Genomic DNA, 20450 nt, shown 5'->3' on the forward strand with positions numbered 1-20450 from the left:
TAACACCAACAACAACACCAACACCAACAACAACACCAACACCAACAACAACAACACCACCAACATATGTTGGAGTTATAATGAGTAAAACCTTTTCGTTTATTTCAGATTTAGCTCCAGAAGAAGACCATCGGGTAGACCAGGATTAGCATCTACCACTGTATGTTGCAGTTATAATGAGTAAAACCTTTTCGTTTATTTCAGATTTAGCTCCAGAAGAAGACCATCGGGTAGACCAGGATTAGCATCTACCACTGCCTCCTCGGAGGGAGCTGAATCTAGTAGCGCTGCTCCCGAAGCGGCCTCCGCTTCTACACCTGGCCCAAGGTACAATAATAATAAATAAACTGATGATCGAAAATTTCAGCCGATTATATTACTTTCCTTCGTAGAAAGAAAAACGCGTTCCCATTTAGCCCCTTTATTGGTTATAAACTTTTAATGCAATGTACACAAATACGAGAAATTACAAACAAAAGGGCGAAATTTTTGCCCTAAGGCAATCTCTACCATTCAACCCTATGACCTATACACAAATCTAAAATTTAATCATATCACGGATAGGTACTAAGTTTATGTGTAATGTATAACATTCTTTTGCAGTGCAATTATTTTATAATTATGTACAAAACCTTGTGTAGAATCAGGGGATGAAATAATAATAAATAAAATAAAAATAGTATAAGGAAAGAAATAATAATGAATCAGTTCTCTTCAGCGGGATAAAAAATATTCCAATTATTTCAGGGTACGTCTGCCATCAAACAACTCCATTCGACCTCTGAGACCAGGGCCCAGAATCAACATCGGCGGACCCCGTGGTAGATTGGGACTGGCTAGTACCACACCTGCACCTGAAGAGAATAAAAGCACTAGTGAGAATGTCAGTGGAGATGGCAATGTGAGTGAATCTGCACCTCAGCCACAAGAACAGCCATCGGAACCTGAGCTAAATGTTGAGGTAAGAGAATGGAATATTTTACAATAATAAAAAGTGGGTAACTTTTAAGGATATAAGACAACACTTGGTAAAACGACTTCACAATCAATTCCTAGTGGACATTGGAGAAATGTAGCAAACCAATCTGAGGATTGCGGTTGGGTGCAGGCGCTATCACGCCAAAAGAGGGGAAACAAGCTTCAGAAAAGGGGAAATTGGAGTAAAAATTCCTTCTACCCCAGTAGTCTAAATAAGGTCTCGTATAGCTGACGAGATAATAATACGTTTAGGGCTTTCTTGAGTGGATAGAGGCTAGAATAGAATATACTCGTACTATTCAGTGAGAAAAGTGAGTACTAGAAAATAAAACAAAGAAAAATTGAAAAGGAAGTAAGAAAATAACATACTTTACTATAATTTACTCGTAGTTGCTACTTTGGGTGCAGACTTCTCAGAAGTGAGATTTCGCTCAGGGGAAGTTCCTTTTGTATGTAAAATTGTGTTAGTAATATTCCTAATTAGAAAATAAATCATAGTTTTGATTATTTCTTTGATTAAAATTATATTGCTTTTATTTTCAGTCGAGTCCGGCAGAACAAACCCCAAGCACAACTCCTGATGCTTTGACCAGACTGAGAAACAGACCCCGACTGCAAGTAGCACGAATTTCGCGACAAGAAGCACCCGTTAACTCATCCAGAGTCCTTGTCCAATAAATATACACCTTGTTTTTAACGTATTTCCATGAAAAAAAGTCGCGTGAGCTAAGATCGGGTGAGGAGGGAGGAAAATCAAAATGGGTGCAAAACTTCCTCTGAGCATTAGTCAAAAATTCACAACTTTTAAGGAATGCCACCACAGCGAGAGCTCGATGTTGTGGGGTCCACGACTACATTGTAACAAAACCTTTTTTTGTTCTGACTCAGTGATGTTCATTTCAACAAGCTACGACAAGGTATAAGAAAGTTATGGGTAAATCAAAACCGTCAGGTAACTCTGGGTCACCCTGTAAATAGGAAATGGTTAGGAAGAAGAAGACAGGAAAGAAGAAGACTCTCTTTTTTTTAAGTTAAGCAAGGTTTATATACTTATCTGTAAACTTTACCTATGAAATATATAAGACTTTGTTTAGACTGCGGGAGTAAAGGGACTTTTCAGTCTCATTCTGGCAGGATAAACAAGGTATATTCTATTCTATTCTATTCTATTAACATTAGAGGTTTTTCTTACCTTGGCCGGAGTCAGGCCTATATGATACACGAGTTTAGAGTCGTGCTGCAATTCCGCCAAGAGATGTTGCTGCTGTTGTAGGGTGAGGGCTGATTTGAAGGCTCGCGTCATCAGTTTCTTGGCTTCTACTCCCGCCGAGTTGGACACACACATAGTGCTATCGTAGGCAATTTTGTGTTCACTCGGGTCCACCAGATTTAACCAGATGAGCTGAAATGAAGAGAAGAGAATAGATTATTTAATTTTAATAGAATAGAATAGTAAAAACAAAATGGCTATCTCTATTCAAACTTTGGCTAGTCCTAAACTTTAACTCCATTTATCTCAAAACGCTTTTTTGGACTTCGTCCGCTCTGCCTTTTAGCCATTCAACTAGGCTGGCGATGAGTTTAGTTCATCTGGAGTTACCTCATCTTCACAAACATGCAGGGGCGGCACTAGACGCAGGAACTCTGGCTTGTAGTACTGATTGACCAGGGGCGAGCTGTGGTTCAGTTGACCCGGCCCTGAGGTTTTCGTCAGCAATTCCTCTGCTACCTTGTATGCTGTCTGCTCGTTGAAATTAGAACTGGAGAGAGAAAATAGAAACGAAAAAAAAAAAAAAAAAAAAAATCTGGGGGGAACATCACCCACCCTTCTATTACATGAACGAAAAGGATTGCACATTTCCCACTCGGTGATAAGTCTGCTTGATGTTCAACTAGAGAAAGTTGTAACCCGGTAATGTCCATGATTTGATATATTACCTTCACCAAACTACTAGTTATATTCTACTGAGGAAGCACTTACTTGGGTTCAGGGGAGGATAGAATACAAGGGATTGCACATTTCCCACTCGGTGATAAGTCTGCTTGATGTTCTACTAGAGAAAGTTGTAACCCGGTAATGTCCATGATTTGATATATTACCTTCACCAAACTACTAGTTATATTCTACTGAGGAAGCACTTACTTGGGTTCAGGGGAGGATAGAATACAAGGGATTGCACATTTCCCACTCGGTGATAAGTCTGCTTGATGTTCAACTAGAGAAAGTTGTAACCCGGTAATGTCCATGATTTGATATATTACCTTCACCAAACTACTAGTTATATTCTACTGAGGAAGCACTTACTTGGGTTCGGGGGAGGATAGAATGCAAGGGATCGCACATTTCCCACTCGGTGATAAGTCCACTAGTTGTAACCCGGTAATGTCCATGATTTGATATATTACTTTCTGGTCCTTTTTTTCCTTTTTTTTTTCCGTGCTGGTAGTATTCCGGGATATTCAGTCCTATGCTGGTAGTATAAACAAGGGATATTCTATTCTATTACCTTCACCAGACTACTAGTTATATTCTACTGAGGAAGCACTTACTTGGGTTCGGGGGAGGATAGAATGCAAGGGATCGCACATTTCCCACTCGGTGATAAGTCTGCTTGATGTTCCACCAGAGAAAGTTGTAACCCGGTAATGTCCATGATTTGATTAGGTATGTTTCCTTCCCCGGCTATAACCTGATGAGGGGTCTTCTTCAATATCTGATCAAACATAATAAGTGAGATTAGGACAAGAAAATTTCATGAGAAGAATGAAGATCTAGGAACTGTCATAGATCTGAGCTGTTTCCTCCCCACTTGACACAACTTGAGCTATCTTTGCTAAAGTTTTAGACGAGGAGGATTCAGCTCAAGGTTTATTGAGTTTGTGAAAGAATTGTTAGATGAAATAAAATAATAAAAAAATAAGAAGTTTAGATAGAATAGAAAAAAACAAAGGACAATTCTTTCTTTTCCCGTGTTCAGACTGCAGTCGAAAATTATAAGAAAAAAAATGTAAAATGTAAATGCAGTTTCTTTGTGTTATTATGTCACAACTTTGGTGCTCACTGCAGCATTGTAGGATTTTCCCAATATTATTTCGAATTACTTCATTGGTATTTGTTCTTTTTTTTATTTGTTGCAAAATATTTTTTTTGTTTGGGGAGGGGGGGAGGTGCATGCCTTTGTTCCGGGTAAAAATCGGGAAATCCGTATTTTTTCACCATTTTGCTAGTTTGTACCGTAAGTATATGCCAAAAAAAAAGTTGGCAACCCTAATAGAGCTATGGATTTTTTAATTACCTTTGTAATAGTCATGCTTTTGAAAGCATTGTAGGAGTTGATTGACGATAGATTCAAATGTCTTGTTTTCCAAGGACTCATCATAGAGAATTCTGTAAAATTACAAGCAAATACATGTAAAAATGCAGTTAACTGTAGGTTTTAATGTTTTTTTTACCTCAAAGATTGGTTGTTTGATATGTGTTTAATGTCACTAGGTAACTGCTTAGGTTTTTTAGCAACAGTACTTATGGGTTGAGGTTTAGTAGGTACAAGGTTAGGCTTACTGTGACATTTTTTTTTTTTTTTTTTTTTTTTTTTTTTTTATTCCCCTGATAGAGTTGGATTTCCTTGAAATATAGGGAAAAACCCCGATTTTTGGAGTTGATATAATCGAGAGTTGATATAATCGAGGTTCTACTGTACTTTAAAATAATACTCATTGGTCAAACACAACAAAAAATAATGCCAGCCTAGTTAGCTTAGTTTAGTTGGTAGTGCGTCTGCCCTGTATCCTTGGAAGTGCTAGGCCGCGGGTTCGATTCCCGCCCGGGGCAGATTTTATCCTGCTGGGATAATGTTTGTTCTCGGAACGGCTGGCTTTCTCCTATCCTGTCTTCCATCTCTCTTCGATTTCGGGACGATAAGACCATAGCAGTTACAGCTCCCTCAAGTAGGATTTCCTTGAAATAATAGGTAAAAACCCCGATTTTTGGAGTTGATATAATAGGAGTTGATATAATCGAGGTTCTACTGTACTTTAAAATAATACTCATTGGTCAAACACAACAAAAAATAATGCCAGCCTAGTTAGCTTAGTTTAGTTGGTAGTGCGTCTGCCCTGTATCCTTGGAAGTGCTAGGCCGCGGGTTCGATTCCCGCCCGGGGCAGATTTTATCCTGCTGGGATAATGTTTGTTCTCGGAACGGCTGGGAGAAGCAATTTTTCAACTCACTCACTCTTTACACAACTCTAATTTTAATCTTGTCACTCACCAGCAGTTGCACAAACACCGGAGTGAATGGATTCAATGATAGTGACTCATTCCGGTACAATTGATTGAGAAGAACTATTGAGACGAGACGTTGGTATGGATTGGATAACATGTCGTTCTGCTGAAGAAGAAGTACCAGTGCTACACCAACTGTAGGGGAAAAATTAAAATAAGATCAAAATAAAATATGAAATGGTTGTGGTCACATTTCTTTTTTTTTTTTCTTTCTCTCTCTTTTTTTTATCTCTCCTTGGTGTACATAGAGCTTAGGGTTGCCAACCGTACGTTATTTCCCGGAACAATCCGTATTTTTGTCAAAAATCAAATGTTCCGCCGGAACACACCTTTGTTCCGGTTTTTTTCCAAATCTATGGAAAATACGGGAACTGACTAATAAACAGAAAAAAATACAAAAAAAAAGTTTAAAAAGATAGGTAGGTACGTACGTACGAAAAACATAAAAACCCGCGAGTCAAGTAGGTATTTTTTCAGCCTTTTAGCATGTGATTTTTAGTAACACGGATTCAAAAACGGATTATTTGTAATTTAGTACCTATCCTTGGGTAAAGCAGTTTTACCCAAGGATAGGTACAAGGATGTTTTTATTTCGAATTACTTCATTGGTATTTGTTCTTTTTTTTTATTTGTTGCAAAATATTTTTTTTTTGTTTGGGGAGGGGGGGGTGCATGCCTTTGTTCCGGGTAAAAATCGGGAAATCCGTATTTTTTCACCATTTTGCTAGTTTGTACCGTATATGCCGAAAAAAAAGTTGGCAACCCTAGACGTGAATGTCATACGATGTGGCAATGTCATGTTCATCATTAATGCCGGGTCCACACATACGTAATGTAACGTGAACATGGTGGATTTTTTAATTACCTTTGTAATAGTCATGCTTTTGAAAGCATTGTAGGAGTTGATTGACGATAGATTCAAATGTCTTGTTTTCCAAGGACTCATCATAGAGAATTCTGTAAAATTACAAGCAAATACATGTAAAAATGCAGTTAACTGTAGGTTTTAATGTTTTTTTTACCTCAAAGATTGGTTGTTTGATATGTGTTTAATGTCACTAGGTAACTGCTTAGGTTTTTTAGCAACAGTACTTATGGGTTGAGGTTTAGTAGGTACAAGGTTAGGCTTACTGTGACATTTTTTTTTTTTTTTTTTTTTTTTTTTTTTTTAACTGCTTCAAGCTTAGCCTAACCCATTGCATAACAGCATCTCTTAGGCTAGCCACTCACTATCATGTAGACCTGACAGGTACGTACCTGATCAGGTCTACCTGATAACTGATGAACACACACACTATCAGATAGACCTGATGGGTGGTACTGCAGGTGTACCTGTCAGGTCTACCTAATAGTGAGTGGCTGGCCTTGAGAAACAAGACCTGACAGCTGATGTGTACACACAATATCAAGTACACCTGACAGGTACAGCTGAAAAGGTCTGCCTGTCAGGTTTACCTCATAGTGTGTGACTGGCCTATATTGTTCCTGACGTCCGTGGAATATTGCTACCAAAGGAACTGGCACAAATGAGCAGTGACCAGTGTTATTATAAGGAATATAGGTTAAATGCAAGAAGGAGTTTTCACAATTAGAGCAGTGATTAGTGTTATTATAGGGTTAGGTTAAATACAAAAAGGAGCTTTTCTTTTCCACAGACGTGACTTCTGCATAATTACCCTTGCTAGAGCTGGGTCCAGAAATTACCTGAGCAAAGATCCAAGCTCTTCAGTGGTCAGAGCACTGCCGGGTGAGTTGTTCATGTTGAAGGACAGATTTAGATAGATCAATCTATTTTTGTTGGCTTAACTGAGGACAGAAATGCCTCCCAAAAGCACACACACTATAACCTCTCTTCAGTTTATTTTTCGAGGACCACCATCAGTGATAGAAGATTCAGGAGAAAAAGAGTAAAAACTACATTCAACTGTAAAGAAAAGGATTAGTTATAGTTACCTACTTAAAATCAAGAGCACTTGGAAAATTACCGTGTTTTGGGAAAAGTTGGAAAACTCAAAAATTTTCTTTTTCGAATATGCTGATTTTGCTGACTTTTGTTTACATTACCTATCGTTTTGAGACCGATGTTCCGATATATCGATTTAAGATATCGATTATTAAAATATCGATATCTTCAAGGAGGTTGAAATCCCATGGACTACGCAAAGGCAGACCAAAAATGAGGAAAACTGACAACATCGCAATCTGAAAAATCGTACGGTCGTACGGTCCGTACGGAAATCTTTTGGGAAATTTTAAAAATTGAAAAATGAAAATTTATTTTTGCAGAAATTTTTGTGTTTTGTGTTATGTGTTGGCTTTTAATGTTAATATTTTATAATTTAATTAATAAATTAATTATATTTGAGTTGTGTGTTTCCTGTGTTAATTTGAGTGTTTTCCGTTTACCCTCCATCTCTTAGGCTAGCCACTCACTATCATGTAGACCTGACAGGTACGTACCTGATCAGGTCTACCTGATAACTGATGAACACACACACTATCAGATAGACCTGATGGGTGGTACTGCAGGTGTACCTGTCAGGTCTACCTAATAGTGAGTGGCTGGCCTTGAGAAACAAGACCTGACAGCTGATGTGTACACACAATATCAAGTACACCTGACAGGTACAGCTGAAAAGGTCTGCCTGTCAGGTTTACCTCATAGTGTGTGACTGGCCTATATTGTTCCTGACGTCCGTGGAATATTGCTACCAAAGGAACTGGCACAAATGAGCAGTGACCAGTGTTATTATAAGGAATATAGGTTAAATGCAAGAAGGAGTTTTCACAATTAGAGCAGTGATTAGTGTTATTATAGGGTTAGGTTAAATACAAAAAGGAGCTTTTCTTTTCCACAGACGTGACTTCTGCATAATTACCCTTGCTAGAGCTGGGTCCAGAAATTACCTGAGCAAAGATCCAAGCTCTTCAGTGGTCAGAGCACTGCCGGGTGAGTTGTTCATGTTGAAGGACAGATTTAGATAGATCAATCTATTTTTGTTGGCTTAACTGAGGACAGAAATGCCTCCCAAAAGCACACACACTATAACCTCTCTTCAGTTTATTTTTCGAGGACCACCATCAGTGATAGAAGATTCAGGAGAAAAAGAGTAAAAACTACATTCAACTGTAAAGAAAAGGATTAGTTATAGTTACCTACTTAAAATCAAGAGCACTTGGAAAATTACCGTGTTTTGGGAAAAGTTGGAAAACTCAAAAATTTTCTTTTTCGAATATGCTGATTTTGCTGACTTTTGTTTACATTACCTATCGTTTTGAGACCGATGTTCCGATATATCGATTTAAGATATCGATTATTAAAATATCGATATCTTCAAGGAGGTTGAAATCCCATGGACTACGCAAAGGCAGACCAAAAATGAGGAAAACTGACAACATCGCAATCTGAAAAATCGTACGGTCGTACGGTCCGTACGGAAATCTTTTGGGAAATTTTAAAAATTGAAAAATGAAAATTTATTTTTGCAGAAATTTTTGTGTTTTGTGTTATGTGTTGGCTTTTAATGTTAATATTTTATAATTTAATTAATAAATTAATTATATTTGAGTTGTGTGTTTCCTGTGTTAATTTGAGTGTTTTCCGTTTACCCTCCCTACCAACAAGAGCTCTTCCTACCCTTGGAAAAAAAAATGCTATTAGTTATTCAACTAAATATTGCTTGAGCACACCAGCACCAGTGTCCTAATTTTTTTTTCCTTTCCTTATCCTATAGGAAGGAAAGTATTTATTAATATTTGACATATTAGCTACCCAATAGGGTATCCCAACCATAAGCTATGGCAGACTACATTGGTTACCTGGTAGAAATTGATTGCGGAAACCAAACGTTCAAAGGAATTGTATCTCACGTAGATCAAAACAATCTTAGCCTTATCAATGTGTATCGTAACAACAAGCCGTACAATGTACCAGAGATTACTCTTGGGTAAGTGGCTGCATTTAGACTGTGTCATTATTTTATGTTTTTTGGTAATTATGCAGAAGTCACGTCCGTGGAAAAGAAAAGCTCCTTTTTGTATTTAACCTAACCCTATTAGAACACTAATCACTGCTCTAATTGTGAAAACTCCTTCTTCCATTTGACCTAACCCTATAATAACACTGGTCACTGCTTGTTTGTGCCAGTTCCTTTGGTAGCAATATTCCACGGACATGACTTCTGCACAAGTATCATGTTGGTTTTTCCAAAAGGTTTTGGTAGGTACCTACTTATTTAGAAGTAATGTCAATTTAAAATTGTTACAAAAAGGAGCTGTCACAAATGAGCAGTGACTAGTGTTATTCGGTACAGGGTTAGGTTAAACACAAAAAGGAGCTTTCTCCTTGCTATGTCTTCTGAAAAATTACTGAATATTTACCTAAGCTTATTACTAACATTTCTTTTTTCCTCTCTTTCCAGACCTAAAGACATGAAAAATCTAAAAATTCTTGATTCACCCGATAGTGCTTCACCACCCGAATTGAAAACTCTCCCGTCAGATGCAAGCACATCTACTGTTCAATCAAAACCAACCAAAGATATTGAAAGTGACTCGGCGCCTTTAAGTAGTATTTACAATATTACCGAAAGAGTGCCGGAAAGTGTTATGAACAATTTGTATGGTGCAAGTCAACAAAAACAAGGAAATGGGTATACACTGTTCAAATATCATCCCGATTTTCAACAACAGTACTTGAAGAAATCGGTGGGGAATAGTGGAGGAAAATCGCATTATAGTGATCACATCAGCAACAAGCCAAACAAGAAACAATTGGTGAGATTTTAATTTTTAAACAATGTATACATCAATAAAAATATCAAGAAAAATATATAAACACTTGAATAGTAATTCAAAAAGCATTTACCTATATACAGCCAGCAATTTTACTGTGCATTTTGATTTTGAACTGGGACCATTGCTTGTTTTTTCTCTAAGCCATTTGTGAATCTATTTCCAGACACTCTCGGCAAAGAAGAGGCATGAGGTGCGGAATGATGAATGTTTCAACGTTCAAATCAACAATGATATGCTCAACATTGATTTTGATTTTGAAGAGAATCTCAAACTGTTTGACAAGATCAGTGACAAGACGGGGAGTAAGGCTAGGAAACAACTGTATGGACAGGTAAAGTTATTCCCTATCAAAAACACGAGCTTGAAAAATAATCCCACATTTGTATATATAAAAAAAGTTGTCTATAGGTAAAAGGAATTACCTATATCAAAAAATTAAGGCCAAGTTCCTCTCCAAAAATGTTGGCCTCAAAAGGATATTGTTACGAACGCCCTTTGTAAAATACTTACAAGTTGGGAAGAAAAAAAAAATAATATCAAAATTAAGGCCAACTCCATTCCCCTTCAAACTGCATTTTGGGGAAACCCTCTCCATCCAACACATCCTCCTCTATTAAAACTTTCTTATTTTCTTGATACAGTAGAACCTCAATTATTTCAACTCATTGGGACCAAAGGTAGTTGAAATAATTGAAAGTTGAAACAATTGAAATTCCGTATAAAACAATGAATGATAAAAGGGGACAAAGTTTAGGTACAAAAGAACAAAATGGTTAATAAATACCCTATTTTGAACTGATTTTGGGGTTGAAATAATAGAGAGTTGAAATAATCGAGGTTCTACTGTATTCTAAAAATAAAAATAAGCCAGTCTAGTTAGCTTGGAGGTTAGCATGTCTACCTTGTAAGTCTTAGATTGTGGTTTGATTTCCACCCTGGGTGAATTTTATCCTAAACCTAAACAGATAAGATTTGTTCTTGGAACCACCAGTTTTTATCCCGCCCTGCTCCTCTTTTTGCTTTCACAATAATATCAAACATCTTGAAAAAAAAAAAAAAAAAAAAAAAAAAAAAAAAAAAAAAAAAAAAAAAAAAAAAAAAAAAAAAAAAACAAAATGCCCCCAAACGGCATGAGTAGTTTTTCAGGGTCTCTACCAGACTGGAAAACCGGGAAAACCGGGAAAAGTCAGGGAATTTCATGGAGACTGGAAAAGTCAGGGAAAAGTCAGGGAATTTCATCAACTCACTCACTCTTTACACAACTCTAATTATAATCTTGTCACTCACCAGCAGTTGCACAAACACCGGAGTGAATGGATTCAGTGATAGTGACTCGTTCCGGTACAACTGATTGAGTAGAACTATTGAGACGAGACGTTGGTATGGATTGGATAACATGTCGTTCTGCTGAAGAAGAAGTACCAGTGCTACACCAACTGTAGGGGCTAATTTTCAATTCTCATTTTCCAGGGGTCTTCCAGCAGTGGGTTGTACGAAACATCCTCAGGGCTGGGCGTATCGAGGCTAGAATCAGAGGGTGTCGTAAGTTCCAAGCCGCACAACACCTATGTTTCCAAGCCTGATCTGGTGAGCCATGTTGATCAAGCCGTGTCCAGAACAGACGTCCCTACTGGTAAGTTAATTTTTATTATTATTTCTAGAGGGAGAGAGAAAGAGGGAGGGAGAGAGAGGGAGGGAGAGAGAAAGGGAGGGAGAGAGACAGGGAGAGAGAAAGGGAGGGGAGAGAGAGAGAGGGAGAGTGAGAGAGGGAGTGTGAGAGAGGGAGTGTGTGAGAGAGAGAGTTTTAATAGAGGAGCAACCTCCGTGGCTGAGTTGGTCTGACACCAGGCTTGCACACTGGAGGTTCTGGGATCGATTCCCGGCGGAGTCGGAAGTTTTTTCGGCTCTGTGCTTGGAGTTTGGGGTGCACTCAGCTTCGTGAGGACAGCTGAGTAGCTACTTTAATCGAGTAGCGACCAGTGGCGGCATTACCAGTGTAAAAAAATTATTGAAATATGGTGCAAAGGAAATTTAAGTAGTAATGCTGTGAGATCCACAAAAAAAAAAAAAAAAATGTGAAAAAGCTCTGCTTCTTTACCCCATAGAATTTGAGAATTGATTTGATACATGAGACCTTGTTTAGACTGCTGGAGTAAACGGACTTTCCAGTCTCTTTCGGGCAGGATAAACGAGGTATTCTTTCTAGGAAAATATTCTAATATACTGTGTGGTTCATTTCTAGGTGGAAGTGAAAAAAAGAAGAACTACAGACACGACGAAAACATATTACAGGGTGACTCCCTGTGTAATAATCAAGTACAGGAAATCAGCATTCTTCAGCAGGATGTGATAGATTTGGACGACCCTGGTTATGAATATGTGACAGGTAAACACTTTTAACGGATCACTGAAGTTGGGCAACGCCCCGTAAGGTTGATTTCTGGATCGAAAGAAAACTATGACCCCTGAATGAAGCAGTTACATTTGGGTAAAAATTATTAATAAAATTTCGATTCCTACGTAAAAAATCCAAAACTGAGGTCAAAACTCGGAAAAAAAAACTTTGGAAGGTCGAAAATTTAATGAAAAAGTTCAAAGTAGTGACATCAGAGTTTAAGAAATGCGCAGAGAAGAATGCGCACAAACACATTATTGTGTTGCCTGCAAGGGAGCTTTGCTCGGGACAGTTGATGTGACGTCATCGCGTACGGGAGCGTATGCCTTGACGTCAGAGTTTAAGATTTTACCGGTATGTGTTAAATCGATTTATCTCCGTATCTAAAAGTCGTAGAAGAAGAAGAAGAAAAAATCCCTAGTTCCTCATCTTTTCTGCTCTTTGATTTAAAAAACCTCGCTTAATTAAGCGCAACAACTACTGTTCTATTGAGTAGCTGCTTTAATCGAGTAGCGACCAGTGGCGGCATTACCAGTGTAGAAAGAGTATTGAAATGTGGAAATTGATTGCAAAGAAGGCACTTAGTAATGTTGTGATATTAGTTGGTAATGCGTCTGCCTTGTAAGCGCTAGGCCGCGGGTTCGATTCCCGCCCGGGGCGGATTTTATCCTGATGGGATAATGTTCGTTCTCGGAACGGCTGGCTATCTCCTATCCTGTCTTCCTTCTCTCTTCTATTTCGGGACGATAAGACCATAGCAGTTGCAGTTCCCTCTGTCAAACCTCTAAAAAAAAAAAAAAATGAGATTTGATTTTGATTTGATATTGATCTGTTTTCAGATACGGGGCTCAAGCTACCCTGCATCAGTGCGGAATTGAAGAAGAAAATCCTCAGCTATGCCGAAGATGTAGGTTTGGGATTTGAGAGACAGAATGAAACTATGGCACGGGCTGCTACTGAAATGGCACTTCAGCTGATAGGTAAGTTGTATCCCCCTTTTAGATTCGCCTCTGTCTAAAAAAAAACATCAATTTTCTGCCTTGGCGACCATCTGGGCCGAAAGTCTAAATTTTATTTTTGGGTCCAAATTTCAATATGAATCATTTGTAGGCCCTATTTGAAGCACACACCACCAATCGATATGAATTTCCCATATTTGGTGCTTCCCCTTTTGGCGAGAGAACATGGAAATATCTTCAGCAGGATGTGATAGATTTGGACGACCCTGGTTATGAATATGTGACAGGTAAACACTTTTAACGGATCACTGAAGTTGGGCAACGCCCCGTAAGGTTGATTTCTGGATCGAAAGAAAACTATGACCCCTGAATGAAGCAGTTACATTTGGGTAAAAATTATTAATAAAATTTCGATTCCTACGTAAAAAATCCAAAACTGAGGTCAAAACTCGGAAAAAAAAACTTTGGAAGGTCGAAAATTTAATGAAAAAGTTCAAAGTAGTGACATCAGAGTTTAAGAAATGCGCAGAGAAGAATGCGCACAAACACATTATTGTGTTGCCTGCAAGGGAGCTTTGCTCGGGACAGTTGATGTGACGTCATCGCGTACGGGAGCGTATGCCTTGACGTCAGAGTTTAAGATTTTACCGGTATGTGTTAAATCGATTTATCTCCGTATCTAAAAGTCGTAGAAGAAGAAGAAGAAAAAATCCCTAGTTCCTCATCTTTTCTGCTCTTTGATTTAAAAAACCTCGCTTAATTAAGCGCAACAACTACTGTTCTATTGAGTAGCTGCTTTAATCGAGTAGCGACCAGTGGCGGCATTACCAGTGTAGAAAGAGTATTGAAATGTGGAAATTGATTGCAAAGAAGGCACTTAGTAATGTTGTGATATTAGTTGGTAATGCGTCTGCCTTGTAAGCGCTAGGCCGCGGGTTCGATTCCCGCCCGGGGCGGATTTTATCCTGATGGGATAATGTTCAATGTTGAGGTAAGAGAACGGAATATTTTACAATAATAAAAAGTTGGTAACTTTCAAGGATATAAGACAACACTTGGTAAAACGACTTCACAATCAATTCCTAGTGGACATTGGAGAAATGTAGCAAACCAATCTGAGGATTGAAAACATAGTTAGTAAGGGTAAAAAATAATAATAAATAGAATATACTATTCAGTGAGAAAAGTGAGTACTAGAAAATAAAACAAAGAAAAACTGAAAAGGAAGTAAGAAAATAACATACTTTACTATAATTTACTCGTAGTTAGCTACTTTGTTCCTTTGGGTGCGGACTTCTCAGAAGTGAGATTTCGCTCAGGGGAAGTTCCTTTTGTATGTAAAATTGTGTTAGTAATATTCCTAATTAGAAAATAAATCATAATCACTCAAGTTAAGTAACGTTGAGCGCGGTTGGTATCTGGATGAAAGTTCCTATCCTAAGTCTAGACCCTAATAAGAAAGTTTTATAAAATGATATTTCTTTTATTTTCAGTCGAGTCCGGCAGAACAAACCCCAAGCACAACTCCTGATGCTTTGACCAGACTGAGAAACAGACCCCGACTGCAACCCCTAGGGAGACCTGCTCGCCCTCAAACTGCCGCAGTTGCAGCTAGTCCTGCCGCTCCAGTAGCTGCTGCCTCTGCCCCAGCTCCAAGTCTGCCCAATCAAAACAGAAGACAGTTAGGTACGTATATAGAGACCAGAACAAAATAAAGGCACCTTCTTTATACTGCCAGATAGGACTGAAAAGTCCCTCTTGCAGTGAAATTTGTGAAGTGTATTTAGCGATCATGCAAGAAAATGGAGCATGTTTACAATTTATTGGAGAATTACGTCAATCAATAAAAGACTATGATTAACCTCCAGCTTAGGTACCTACAAAGAGAAAGGATTTAAACTAAAAGCTTAGCACACACCACAAAATCAGCAAAATACTTCCTTCATAAACCAACCAACACGTCCGCCTCTTTCCTTTCAGGTGGCCTTCTACCTCGCCCAAGACCAGGCCAAGCTGCGTCCACACAAGCCACCTCCCCCCCGCCAATCGAAGAAGAGAAAGCTGCACAAAGAGAAAGGATTTAAACTAAAAGCTTAGCACACACCACAAAATCAGCTAAATACTTCCTTCATAAACCAACCAACACGTCCGCCTCTTCCCTTTCAGGTGGCCTTCTACCTCGCCCAAGACCAGGCCAAGCTGCGTCCACACAAGCCACTTCCCCCCCGCCAATCGAAGAAGAGAAAGCTGAAGAGCCAGCACCTCTTCCAGAAGAAGAAGTAGCGGCAGGCTCTCCATCTACTGAAGCCACTCAAGCAACGACTGAAAACAAAATCTCTTCGCTCATCAGCAGAAGACGAAATATTGCCGCGCGAAGGCCGGGTACTCTACAGACGCGATCAACTGCCCAGTAGAGAAAGACTTGTGATTTAGTTTTGTGGCTGGGTCGTCACCACAACCCTGAAGTCATCACCACAAATCCTCAAAATACACTCAGTCCTCCAATGTTTGGATTGAATAAATTGTGTGTAGTTGTAATAAATAAGTTGATAACATAACAATGTACGTACGAGTACTTATTACTGCCTCATCTAGAACTATAGGAGGTGTGAAGTGAGAACTTCAGTGGAAGCTTCAGGAGGCGACTTTAGATCATATGAAAATGATACAACCTGAGGATTTAGGTTAAAGTTGACAGAAGGCCCGAATGAAAAAGATAGAGACAGTGTAATATCCACATGGCAAAATGAAAATTTTGGGTATACCTTGTACCTACCTGGTCTTGTCTTGAAATTAAAAAGAGATACAACAGAATAAAATATTAGACTTAAGATTTAAGTCCCAATCACAAGTCAGTGAATTTACAAGACTGAGCTTTAAATCTTCTAAAATTCTAAATCGAAAGGTTTGTGAATTTCGTTGAATCCAGTCTTTGGAAAATTTACACGAAAATCTTGAAACAGAATTTGTATGCTACACGTAAGTAGGTACGTAGCTAATTGTAAGCTACGAATTGTATGAATTTACATTATCATAATCATGCCTTATTTCCTCTTATTCGTTCAAACTTTACGTTCTTTCTTTCTTTCTAAATTTTCAATTTACTTTTGTCTTTATTGATAAACTTTGTAAGAGAGGTTGAAAATTACAAGGTATGTGACAGAATTTTCTTTAGCGTCACATAGGAGAAAGCCAGCCGTTCCAAGAACAAACTATTCATCTGTGTTTGTTTCTACTTTCAGATTCAAGGTGGCCTCCACCTCCACAACCACTGAAGTACCAGCCGAGCAATCAACTCTAAGATCTCGTCAGTTCAAACCCAGCAACACCAGACCTCAAGGACAGGTAACTAATCTTTGAAGTTCATCGCCTCCCTTAAGTTTCTTTTAATGTTGCTAGATTTTGGTCTTGCCCTTTTATTATAATTTACATTCCGCTCTTTTTCTTTTCATATATCTTTTCGGCAATTCTATTTGGGGTTGATTCTTCAATCTTGTATTTTACCTTTCCATGTCCATGCTTCCTCTTTTCTCCACCCTCTTTCTCTAAGATTCTCCTCCACTCTCCATCTTATTTGCAGGGAATTAATTCCTTGATATTGAGGAATACGATCATTTAGTGTAAAAAAGTCGGTGGTAGGTATTTGGTTTGAACTCTGATCGAAATTGTTTCGATCCTGTTAAAACCAAATATTAAATCATTATGAGATTAATGAATAGGTCCAAACGGCCAATTACTGCCAGAACGAATTCATTTCATTCATTAGACATTTTAATATATTTTGTAAAGACAGTCATTGACGTGAGTGTGTTAGCAGCAGGGGAGATTAATAAGCTTTTTCTTTCTAATTTGGACTTTCAAAAAAGTAAAATGAAAAACAGGGAGAAAATAGTCATGAACTTACTGTAAGAATTCGAAAGCACAAAGAGAAAATATTATTGAGGCACTTAGAGAGATAAGAGAACATAAGTGAATAATTCAGTTTTGATGGAAAAAGATTAAATCAAGTACCTATATAAAGTGAAATTATCAACAGGAGTAATTAAATTTCAGAAGTAGTTATAGTAAAACAGTATGAACCCCTAGCAAATGACAATCTATTCAGCATACACCACTGTACAACGAGTACATGAATATTTATACAATAGCGTCACATATTATTTTACTTTTACAAAAACATCTAAAGATAAATTTTGGCAATTATTTCAAAAGGGGACTATAACATCTGAAGTCCTCACCCCAGGCCAGAATAGCTTTTGTATAAAATCGTGTAAATATAAAAATAACTAGTATACTATTCTTTTAATACTCTACTTTTCTCGACTAATTCAACTCTTTCATTTGAGATAGGTAGGTAGTATTACTATTTTTGTGATATTGTATTGACACTGTCGGAAAAGACTTTGGGGGTGCAAATTGCAGAGCGAACAAAAATCATCTACTTATATTGTATCTGCCTAAATAAGTCTTCAAACTTTAATAACAATACGTAACAGGGAATTAATTCCTTGATATTGAGGAATACGATCATTTAGTGTAAAAAAAGTCGGTGGTAGGTATTTGGTTTGAACTCTGATCGAAATCGTTTAGAAACCAAATATTAAATCATTATGAGATTAATGAATAGGTCCAAACGGCCAATTACTGCCAGAAAAAATGCCAGTTCACTGATAGTAAATACCTATTAGGTGCCCAAAGCCAGATCAAAGAGAAATGGCTGTAGTAGTCTTGAGGTCATTATCTTGGTCAAAGGTCATTTATCTTGAAAAAATTTGGCCATTTGTTGAAATTTTATGTCTGGAAAACACAGAAAAGTTCAATAATAATTAATAATACACTTGAAATAACAATAATTCAGTGGCGTAGCGTGTATGTACGGCGTGTATGGCGGCCATACAACTCAAAAGTTCACTCTAATGCCCATAAATATTAATGGCATGTACCTACTGTGATGGGACTTGGTAGACCTGTGCATGAGCCCTACAAGGCCCTACACTTGAATTTAGACCACGCTACGCCACTGCAATAATTTGTATGTTGTAGCAATGAAGCTTTTCAGTTTTGAGTGTACAGTCAAAGGTGGGAAAAAGGAAGATATTTTTATTCTTTTAAACCAACAACTATGGGTCAGTTAACTCATATTTTTACAATTTCCAGGTGCAAACAAGAACCTCAGTTATTTCATCACAATAACGTACTATACGTATTAAGGTGTGTCCACACATAGACGGTTGTCGATCGATGTGGGATTGTGGATCGAGAATCGTCGACTATGTGTGGACATACCTTTATACACTCTTTTCTGATCATTTCAGGTACATGAGTGGTTTTTGGGCAATAACACTATCAAGTCCAAAATGGAAATAGATCCAGCAACTCAGAAAGATGCCGGTTACTACGAGTGTGTCGCTGACAATCCGTTTGCCATTGGGTAAAAAATGTAGGAAATAAAAATACGAACAACTTTCTAATTGATTATTATTAGAAAAAAATTACCGAAAACGAGATATTCTCAAAAAACCCTTTTTTTAGCCGCCATTTTGAAACGGGATCTTACAATATGTCGTTTCCGGTAATTTTTTTTTATCAACAATGAATTAGAAAGCTGTTTGTATTTTTATTTCCTACATATTATACATTTACACTTTTCTTCTAGGATGTACCGTAACGGCCAATCACTGCCAGAACGAATTCATTTCATTCATTAGACATTTTAATATATTTTGTAAAGACAGTCATTGACGTGGGTGTGTTAGCAGCAGGGGAGATTAATAAGCTTTTTCTTTCTAATTTGGACTTTCAAAAAAGTAAAATGAAAAACAGAGTAGAAAATAGTCATGAACTTACTGTAAGAATTCGAAAGCACAAAGAGAAAATATTATTGAGAGACTTAGAGAGATAGGAGAACATAAGTGAATAATTCAGTTTTGATGGAAAAAGATGAAATCAAGTACCTATAGAGTGAAATTATCAACAGGAGTAATTGAATTTCAGAAGCAGTTATAGTAAAACAGTATGAACCCCTAGCAAATGACAATCTATTCAGCATACACCACTGTACAACGAGTACATGAATATTTATACAAAAATATTTAATAAATAAAATAAATGTACTATAAATTGTAATTAAAATCGCGTTTGTGTTTTTAATTTTTCCCAAGGTTATTCTCCAGAAGTTTAAAAAGGATAAGTTTGATGGATTTTTTTTTTTTTAATCAATTCTCATGTCTCTACTGTGTAAAATAGAGCACCTATTAAATATATTTATTTGACAGAACATACCTACTAAGTTCCATGTTTTCAGGTGTGCTACTTTCAAAAAAATGGATATTTTAGCGATTTAGGAAGCCATATTACAGATGGACAAGATGGCGGCTAAATAAGACAAATAAATTAATTTTCTATTCTTTTAATCCAGTTGAGGCCAAGCTGTACATAATTTTTGACATGTGGATACGGTGCGGTGGTGGTACCCATTTTGCTGTTGAATACTGATCTCAGGACAACTTATTTATACAAAAATATTTAATAAATAAAATAAATGTACTATAAATTGTAATTAAAATCGCGTTTGTGTTTTTAATTTTTCCCAAGGTTATTCTCCAGAAGTTTAAAAAGGATAGGTTTGATGGATTTTTTTTTTAATCAATTCTCATGTCTCTACTGTGTAAAATAGAGCACCTATTAAATATATTTATTTGACAGAACATACCTACTAAGTTGCATGAAAAAGAAACACCGGAGATTTGACAAATCAGAGGTGAGATAATGTTGTTAAAAAACCTCACTCAGGCCAGCAAGGAAGGAGATCTATTAATACTAATATATCTCCTAAACGACCTCCCGAATAAAACTAAGGGGAAATTAATAATAGATACAATTAATTTTTTCAGTGTCGAATGATACTTTTTGATAACTACTACAACAAACTACCAGTAAATATAATTATAAACTTAAAAAATTGTGGGGACTACATGAAACGGATACTCACTCTCGTGGGAGAGGATGGGCTCTGTCAGCATTGTGGTGAACCTGAC

At 37.4% G+C, this 20450-nt stretch overlaps 2 protein-coding genes and 1 long non-coding RNA gene across 6 annotated transcripts in view; 1 reads left to right on the forward strand and 2 right to left on the reverse strand.

The window, feature by feature from the left end:
- Positions 1-3690, reverse strand: part of LOC113467422 (CCR4-NOT transcription complex subunit 11) — a 10660-nt gene extending 6970 nt beyond the window's left edge. Inside the window, exons 1-3 of one of the 4 annotated variants that reach the window (XM_026823608.1) lie at positions 3529-3690; positions 2579-2738; positions 2171-2380 (exon numbers count right to left, since the gene is read on the reverse strand). In XM_026823608.1, the coding sequence (XP_026679409.1) occupies positions 2171-2380; positions 2579-2738; positions 3529-3632 (474 nt within the window). In that variant the 5' untranslated portion in view covers positions 3633-3690. Of the gene's footprint in view, positions 1-2170; positions 2381-2578; positions 2739-2959; positions 3090-3121; positions 3241-3283; positions 3467-3528 lie in introns of those variants that run through there. The other 3 variants (XM_026823611.1, XM_026823610.1, XM_026823609.1) reach the window with 3 other exon arrangements.
- A 5084-nt stretch (positions 3691-8774) lies between these two features.
- LOC103509216 (enhancer of mRNA-decapping protein 3) overlaps positions 8775-20450 on the forward strand; it is a 22136-nt gene continuing 10460 nt past the window's right edge. The window contains exons 1-6 of the mRNA XM_017444092.2: positions 8775-9209; positions 9684-10038; positions 10223-10390; positions 11530-11692; positions 12302-12445; positions 13294-13434. Coding sequence (XP_017299581.1) covers positions 9061-9209; positions 9684-10038; positions 10223-10390; positions 11530-11692; positions 12302-12445; positions 13294-13434 — 1120 coding nt within the window. The 5' untranslated portion in view covers positions 8775-9060. The remainder of the gene's footprint in view (positions 9210-9683; positions 10039-10222; positions 10391-11529; positions 11693-12301; positions 12446-13293; positions 13435-20450) is intronic.
- LOC113467423 lies at positions 19135-20366 on the reverse strand. Its single transcript, XR_003391504.1, has 2 exons — positions 20126-20366; positions 19135-19695 (listed from the first exon to the last, which is right to left on the reverse strand). It is a non-coding gene; the product is annotated as an uncharacterized LOC113467423 (long non-coding RNA).

Source organism: Diaphorina citri, unplaced genomic scaffold, assembly GCF_000475195.1.
Source record: "Diaphorina citri unplaced genomic scaffold, Diaci psyllid genome assembly version 1.1 scaffold474, whole genome shotgun sequence".
NCBI classification, from domain to species: Eukaryota; Metazoa; Arthropoda; class Insecta; order Hemiptera; family Psyllidae; genus Diaphorina; species Diaphorina citri.